At 42.8% G+C, this 8,726-nt stretch overlaps 1 protein-coding gene across 1 annotated transcript; it reads left to right on the forward strand.

Annotated features, from left to right (window-relative positions):
• The first annotated feature begins 60 nt into the window (after positions 1 to 60).
• Thnsl1 (threonine synthase-like 1) lies at positions 61 to 6,498 on the forward strand. Its single transcript, NM_001025035.1, is given in 4 exon segments — positions 61 to 163; positions 2,561 to 2,619; positions 3,411 to 3,563; positions 4,141 to 6,498. A coding segment is annotated over 1 exon segment (2,238 nt). The 5' UTR covers positions 61 to 163; positions 2,561 to 2,619; positions 3,411 to 3,563; positions 4,141 to 4,185; the 3' UTR covers positions 6,424 to 6,498.
• The last annotated feature ends 2,228 nt before the right edge of the window (positions 6,499 to 8,726 follow it).

Raw genomic sequence — 8,726 nt, forward strand, 5'->3', positions numbered from 1 at the left:
GGCGTCTGGGTTACGTGGCCGGCCTAGTGGAGCGGCGCGCAGTCGGCGCAGGCGCAGAAGCAGCAGCTCTGGGGCGGGTTTGCCGGCTGAGGCTACCAAGGCGGTGTCGAAGTCGCTTCCCTTTCCCCTTTCTCTTCCTATTCTTCTCTGGGTGGTTTTCTTGGTGAGTTAATGGAGGAGGAAGGGAAGGCCAGCGAGCGTTGTTGCCCTAGCATCCCTCCTTCCGTCGCGCCCCACCAGGCCCCGGCTTCGCCATCCACCTGTCGCACCGGATCCCGCGGCGCGCCCTGCGCTCCGCTGTCTCCACGGCGCGTGCGCGAGCGCAGCTTGCGCCAGGAGGACCAGCCTTTGGAAGTGGGCCTTGTATTTGGCCCAGGTTTCAGCCCTTGACCCCTTTTTGACATATATATATATTTTTTTTTTCTCTCTCTCCGAGAAGTGCTTTTATTTTGTTTTGAGCTGTTCGATCTTCCGTTCATGCTTACGCACTTGTGACTGCACGCTCATTTGAAAGACTTAACCCCAGTCACACCCATTGGCCCTCTGGTTTGGGGGGTGGGGGCCGGGGGAGTGATCCATGAGTCTGAAACCACTTGGCAGGCAGTGTCCAGCCAGGGAAGTCAAGTGCATTAGCTCGGCAATTCTAACTGCCTGGTGGATGGGTTAAATGGCTTGGTGGCTTAGTGAACTTTATAGTTCTTAGCTTAGCTCAATGCAAATGGCGGTTGGAGGCTTTTGCTAAATTTTATTCGATGAATAAAGGAGCAATTTTGTTTCCTGTTTTTCTGTTTGATAGAATTTATATTTTTTTTTTCTGGGCAGCCCACAGTTCAGATGAATAATCTTTGGAGGGGGGGTGATTCCTTATTTCACAGCGGATTGGATTTCTTTAAAAACATTTCATACAGATTTATGTGTGGATAGGAAAACAAAAATCTCTCGCCCTCTTTTTACTTAACATGTAAAGAGAAAAACTTTATTGTTGTGTATGTGCTCCTGTGCATGCTAACGTCTGATTTGTGAATTAATAGAATGCGACATTATTGACCAACTTGATATCCATCAGCCAAGGTATATATATACCTTCCAGACCTTGGCACAGAACCCAGGGATTCAGGTATTCGAAGCCCGTGTTTGGAACCAGATTGATAACCCAAGGCATGTTCTAATTAGATGCAGTTAATATGTGAAAAAGGAAGTAAGAATGCAGCTTTCAATAAAGGGAAATGACAAAGTTAACCATTATTCATGGATTCTATATGTTAATATCTCATTTGATCAACTTTATTCATAATCTTTTAATATTTGGCCATACATTATTAGTCATTTATGGACGTAGGCATGGCAGTGAAATTTTTGAAGTGTGTTAGGTGCATGTTCCCAGATGAAGTGAGACGAGCTGTGTTTTGTCTTGCTTGGGGTTTCAGTAACATATATCCTTTTTATATTCTGCGAAACATGCCACATGTTTTGCACTCTGATGGTTTCAGTGGCCACTTAAAATGGTTCTTAAACTGAGTACTCAGGTGCTCCGTAGTAGTCCAAAGTATGGAGAGACTGATGTGTTTTACAGAAAAGCAGGTGTGTTAAGATGAGCCTCATTGAGGTATGAGAGTGATGCTGGCTTTGTTCCTATTAGTGTTCATATTAACGAGCAGTACACACACACACACACACACACACACACACACACACAGTAAGGTTAATATATTCTTTGATTGGAAAAAAAAGTATTGACTGAAGGCTCGTGGGAACCCAACCCAGCGTCTCACTTAGGAGTTCATAGTGGCCATGCTCCCAGTTCAGGGGTGGTAGGAGTGTTACAGACCCTAACTACATGAACAAGAAGCAACATAGTGAAGGCTCAGATTATAGGTAAATGGCCAGCGGTGGAGAATTAGTCCACCTTCTTCTGCCTTTTAATTAGCTCAACTAAGAATTAGGTAGAAAGGCTCCAAGGTTATTTTTATGGCTGAATTCTACAAAACAAAATTTCCTATGTAGATTAAAGCGGAATTGGACAAGATACTCTTTTATTTGCCACTTGTCATTGCCTTTTGCTTGCCTTTTGCTCGTCTAATGAGACATTTACTGTGAAAGGATGCTGATGCAGAATTTGTAAGCTGAACTCTGTAAGAGTCCTGCTTTTACTCTGATCTGCCAGTGTCGTTGGGAAAGAGGAAATGAAGTAACATTTAAAATGAGAACATGGTGTGGAAAGCCCAAGGATGACTGGAGAAAATAAGGGAGTTAATATGTGTCGTGTTTGCTTTTCCACTGTTTGTCCTTTATGGGGTGGATATTAAGCAACCCATGTAAAAGTTGAATCAAACATGAAAGAATCATTGTCTATGAAGACAGTGAGAACAAGCCAGCTACAGATGATGCAGCTTGTGTTGTATGTGCGCGTGCATGCACAGTCGTTTCCCTACGCATGTGTATAAACAGAAGATTAATTATGTTGTTTCGAGGTGTCCTTAAAAGCAGTTAGTGCCAACACACTGCCAGAGTACAGTTTTGTGAATTGCTGAGTGATTTAAGTTAAATTTTTTTCCTCTAGGCTTTGCTTTGCTCCAGAGAGTGTATCAGACTACCTGGTGAAATTGTTTGTAATTTGGGGTAAGCATCACTGCTTTCTCTAAAGTTTATACATGATATGCTTGGTCTTGTCCCTGGATAATTCCATTCCATGTGTAGATTCTTTGATATTTATCATTGACTGGGTATTATTAGTATTAATATTTCTATGATAGTTAGCAGAATATACACTTTGAATATATCACCGTCCCATTTCAGTAGCTAAGACCTGTGTGTGGGAAACAGGGGCTGCAGGCTTTTCAGAGTGGCTTAGATGAACAGGAAAGTCTAAAAGAACAGTTTAGGTACTCATTTCATAGCTTTTGGCTCACCGATCTGCCCTCGGCATTGAACCTGCATACCATTAAGTAATTAAAGTCAGGTGGCATAAGGAAAGACATTGCCACTGCTACTATTTGGTTATGTTGTCATCTTTATTTAAACTATTTTATATATGTGAGTGTTTTGTTCACATATACATCATGTACATCACGTGCCTGTCTGGTTCCCTAGAGGTAAGAAGAGGTGTCGGAGTCCCTGAGACTAGAGTTTATAGATGGTTTTGAACCACAGTGTGGGCACTAAAGTAGCTTCTGAGCTATCTCTCCCGTCCTGGTTATGTTGTCTTTTATTGCTTGATGATAAAAATAACTTCAGCACTGTTATAAAAATCCATTTATATAATAAATTTTGCCCAATGTTTTAACCATTCAATAATAGATTTCAGAAACATGAAAAATTATTCCTTGTCATTTAAAAATTTCAGGTGCCATTTTGAAATATTTATTAAAAATATTGAATATTTATTAACTTGAAATTCTCTTTCACTGCAGACCCTACTTTTTGCAAGTTTGCCTTTGCCTCAGATCAGTACGCTCTTTGTCTGGGGATCCTGTTCTATTGTGTTTCCACTTCAGTGAGTGAAACTGCACCATACAAAGCCAAATAAGGAAATGAAGTTTTTCTCTTGACAGGCCGACTTACTTGTAAGTAAAATTCAGAGTTAGACTTTTAAAAGCAGTCTGAAGGTTTTATTGTGATACAGTTTAGTATCAAAAGCAGTAACCTATTGGAAAATTTTTATGATTAAATAAGGCACTTCATTTTTGATCTAGTTTGGTTGCGTTCCAGTCCTGTCAGAGGGCATGGAGCAGCCTCACTCTGCTCCTGTAAAGCTACATCAGCCAGTGTAAGAAACGTTGCCGGTTACTAAGTTGAATTTTATTATGACATAATACTTGATACCTGGCATGTTTTGTTTAAGAATAAGTATATTTCCAAAGACAGGAGTTGGATTGATATTGGAAATTGTAGATCATCTTGAGATGCTAAACAGTTTCCTTTCATCATTGAGTATCTTTATGGAGTTTTTGGCTGTTTCTCTGAAGTCTAGAATTTAAGTTCAAGCACTAATGATGCTGTAGGAACGTGATAATTTATTAAGAATAGTGTACATTTGAAGTAATTTGAATATCTGCATATCGAGTGCATGTGTGTATTCAGTTCCATCAGGATGTTACCAGTTTGTGAAAAGTAACCATGTGCCTTTTTTGTCTTGAAAAGGGCTAAAGCCAGTCCCTGGTTGGCTGGTCAGGAGAGTGAAGAGAAATGCTGAGCTTTACCAGATGTCACCATCTGAAGCGGATAACACAGAAGTGCTTTTCTAGTGCGCTGGTTAAAGTGCAGACCCCCACACAGCTCTCGCTTCCACGAGCCTTGGCATGTGCAGAATCAGGGAAGTCATGGCACTCGACCCACTCCCTCGTTCGAGACAAGAATATTGTCCTGATGGGGCCTCCTGGTGCTGGGAAAACAACAGTCGGCAGAATATTAGGTGACAAACTAGGCTGCTGTGTCATCGATGTGGATGCTGATGTCCTTGAGAAAACCTGGAATATGAGCGTGTCTGAAAAATTGCAGGATGTTGGTAATGAGCGATTTTTAGAAGAGGAAGGAAAAGCAGTGTTAAACTTGTTTGCATCTGGAAGTGTGATTTCCCTCAGTGGGTCCAATCCCATGCATGATGCTAGCATGTGGCATCTGAAGAAAAATGGGATTGTCGTATACCTGGATGTGCCTCTAACAGATATAATTAGTCGTCTGAAGTCAATGAGAGTTGATAGGATTGTTGGCCGGAACACTGGCACGTCTCTGAGAGACTTGCTGAAGCATGGGAAACTGCACTATAGGAAGTGGTACGATGCCCGAGTCTTCTGTGAGAGTGGGGCCTCAGCTGAGGAGGTTGCCGACAAAGTGCTTGATGTGGTTAAAAGATACCAAGATGTGGACTCAGAGACGTTCATTTCAACAAGGCATGTTTGTCTTAAAGACCACGACAAGAAGTTTCCACCAAAATACTTCAGTGAAGCTGTGGTTGAGGGATTAGCTTCTGATGGTGGCCTCTTTGTTCCCGAGAGGGGATTTCCCAAACTAAGCCTCGGGGAGTGGACTAACCTCATAGGGGCAACCTACATCGAAAGAGCACAGGTGCTGTTGGAAAGGTGCATTCACCCTGCGGACATTCCTGCTGCCAAATTAGGAGAAATGATTGAAACTGCTTATGGGGAAAGCTTTGCCTGCTCCAAAGTTGCCCCTGTCAGGCACCTTTCTGGCAATCAGTTCATCCTGGAGTTGTTCTATGGCCCGACGGGCTCCTTTAAAGATTTGTCTTTACAGCTTATGCCTCATATTTTTGCCTACTGTATCCCTCCAGGCTGCAACTATGTGCTGCTTGTAGCTACTTCAGGAGACACTGGGAGTGCCGTCCTAAATGGGTTTAGCCGGCTTAACAGAAGTGATAAAGAAAGGATAGCTGTGCTCACGTTCTTTCCAGAGAATGGCGTTAGTGATTTCCAGAGAGCAGAGATAGTTGGAAGTCAGAGAGAAAATGGATGGGCAATAGGTGTCAAGTCAGATTTTGATTTTTGCCAGGCAGCTATTAGAAAAATATTTAATGATTCTGATTTTACTGGCTTTCTGACTGTGGAATACGGCGTGGTCTTAAGTTCAGCGAACTCTATAAATTGGGCTCGACTACTCCCGCAGGTAGTGTACCATGCCTCCGCATACCTTGAGCTCGTTAGCCAAGGGTTTATTTCTTTTGGAAGCCCAGTCGATGTCTGTATCCCCACAGGAAACTTTGGAAACATATTAGCAGCAGTGTATGCCAAGATGATGGGAATTCCTATTCGAAAATTTATCTGTGCCTCTAATCAGAACCACGTTCTGACTGATTTCATAAAAACTGGACATTATGATCTAAGAAATAGGAGATTAGCACAAACCTTCTCACCATCAATAAACATTCTCAAGTCCTCAAACCTGGAGCGACATTTATACTTGATGGCTAACAAAGACGGGCAGTTGATGGCGGATTTATATAATCAGCTGGAGAGCCAGCTTCACTTCCAGATTGAGGAGCTGCTAGTTGAGAAGCTGCAGCAGGATTTTGTTGCTGACTGGTGTTCTGAGGGCGAATGCCTAGAGGCTATCAGCACTACCTACAACACATCGGGCTATATTTTGGATCCACATACCGCTGTTGCAAAAGTGGTTGCAGACAAGATGCAAGACAAAAGCTGCCCCGTGGTCATCGCATCGACAGCTCACTACTCCAAGTTTGCACCTGTCGTCCTGCAGGCACTGAGGATCAAAGAACTCAACCAGACGTCGGCAAGCCAGCTCTACCTCCTGAGCTCGTACAATGCGTTACCACCTCCTCATGAGGCTCTATTAGAGAGAATGAAGCAGAAGGGGAAGATGGATTACCAGGCTTGTGTAGCTGATGTGGATGTCCTGAAGAGTCATGTGGAAAAACTCATCCAAAGTTGGTTTAGGGAAGTCTGAGTAGGGTTGTTTTCTTTTTTTTTTTTTTCTTGGTAAGGAGCAATAATAAATCTCGAAAGTGGATTTGGACTACAATAGAGTTTGTTTTGTATAAATGTTTCTGTGTGCATCTGATCTCTGGAGCTGACTATTACACCTGCTGTCCTCACGTCCTCCAGAAGAGACAAGGCCAGCACAGTACCTGGACCCCTGTGCTCTCGTGCTGTATTCTCTGCTCATGTTGAGCATGGCAGTTTCTCCTTCACCTCTCTTCTGAGTGGAACAGATAGCGTGGCATTTAAAAACATTTAAACACAGTTAGGTACTGCATCTGTAGCCATTTAGTGTTGATTGAACAGTTTGCTGCTTGAGGTAGCCAGCATAGAGGAAGTAGTAAGAACGCTAAGATTAGAGTCATCGTTGTTAACCCCTTTCAAACTCCACTTTGAACAGTAGTTGCTGACATGTACCCTACACTATCCAGTTAGAGTTGGCGGACCATTCACTGCTCTTTGAATGTCTGTAGTTAGGGCTGATGAAGTTTGAAAATCAGGCCAACGTGTGATTCCAGGATGTAGCCGTTGACAGAACTGTGGGCACGGGAGCAAAGTCACCTACTTCAGGAAGGTGATCCAAGATTAGTAATGTTTAAGCTGCTTTAATGAAAGCTCAGTCATAGACAGCAGCACTTCTGTATTATTTGTAGTCTGTTCCTATTTGTCTCACTTTTAACATTTTGGGGTACCTAAATCCACACAAATCAGTACAAATGCCTCATTCCACGGCTGTGTAGTAACAGTGATCTTAACTGGGATTTGTGTATTTCCTGCGTATTTGGCTTTTGGATTGAAGAGTGTGACTGACCGAAGAAGTGCAGTGGGCTGCTCCCCACCACAAGATGGCATTCCTCACAGCATTTGCTATTGCTGGTGACAGTCTGCTTCTGGTTACCTTACAGGGAAACATTCCAAATTGAAATGATGGAAAAAGTTAATAGTTTTAATAAGCAAGAAGCAATTTGATATACAGGTTTTAAATAAACAATTACATGTTAATATTAACTCTCTAGCTTCGCTTCTAAAATGTAGATCTAGAGCCTATACTGGAGGCCAGGAGTGTCCCTGTACGGTGCACAAAACCCTGGGTTCTATCCTTAGCACCTAGGTAAGTAGAGGCAGGAGTTAAAGGTCGTGTTTAGCCACACAATTTGAGGCCAGCCTGGGATACATGAGATCCTGTTTTAAAAAAAGAACCAAACAAGCAAATAAACAAAAGACACTTTTGTGAATAGACTCAAAGCTCTCTCTTTGTATACACATCCTATCATTTCAGAATATTTGTTTCAGTAGCTATACTGAGAAAATGATCTGTAAAAAGAAATTACCTAATGTTACTGAGTGTATGCATGATCATCTACTTTAAAAGCAATGGGATAATGTTGAGCCTTCATTTTTGGACATAGCGACTAATCGAAGAGCACATGAAGTCCAAGTGATGTACAACCGATAATAATTACTGTAAAACAGTGTGGGGACACATTAAAAAAAACCAGCAGTGCAGCCGGGGAGTGTAGAGTTTAACAGAAGAAGGTGTGGTGGCACCCACCTGAGCTCTCACCCCCTAGAAAGCTGAGGCAGGAGGATTGTGAGCTTCAGACTAGCCTGTGCTACATAGGGAGACTATCTAAACGAATAAATGAGCTAACAAAAGGGAAATAATGCACTGCTATAAAGTAATTAGACTCCATAGTGGATGTAGGTTCTGAGGGGCAGCTTTTGGAAGTCAAGCAGTGTCTGCCTGCTTCCTTTGTCATTATACAATTATTCTCTCAGCATCTAGATGGTTACCTCATGTCTTCACGTGGCCTTTGGGTCCCCATCACCCTCAGCTCCTCTGTTTGTTTCTTTTGAGACAGGGTTTCTTTGTGTAGCCCTGGCTGTCTTCGAACTCACTCTGTAGACCAGACTGGTGACACTCACAGAGATCCACCTGCCTCTGCCTCCCAAGTGCTTGGACTAAAGGCATGCTTGGCCACACCCAGCTTCAGTTCACTCTTGTAAAGGGTAGAGATGCTCACCCTCTTCCTGTGTGACTTAGGTGGTAGTCCTCCTTTCAAGGACTAGGGTCCAGGTGAACCTTGTGTCCATTTTCCTTCAACTGTGATAACATGCTTCATTCTGATATCGTGCTTCCTTCCTCTCGTTTCTTGATGTCTACAATGGAGCCTGCCTTCCTGTCATGTTCAGATGATCTTTACATAGTTTAGCATTCATAGAAAAACTTCTGCAAGCACCTACACTTCCACTTTGTGCATCCCACCGTGC

Source organism: Rattus norvegicus, chromosome 17 (assembly GCF_021556685.1).
Source record: "Rattus norvegicus strain SHRSP/BbbUtx chromosome 17, alternate assembly SHRSP_T2T, whole genome shotgun sequence".
NCBI lineage: Eukaryota > Metazoa > Chordata > Mammalia > Rodentia > Muridae > Rattus > Rattus norvegicus.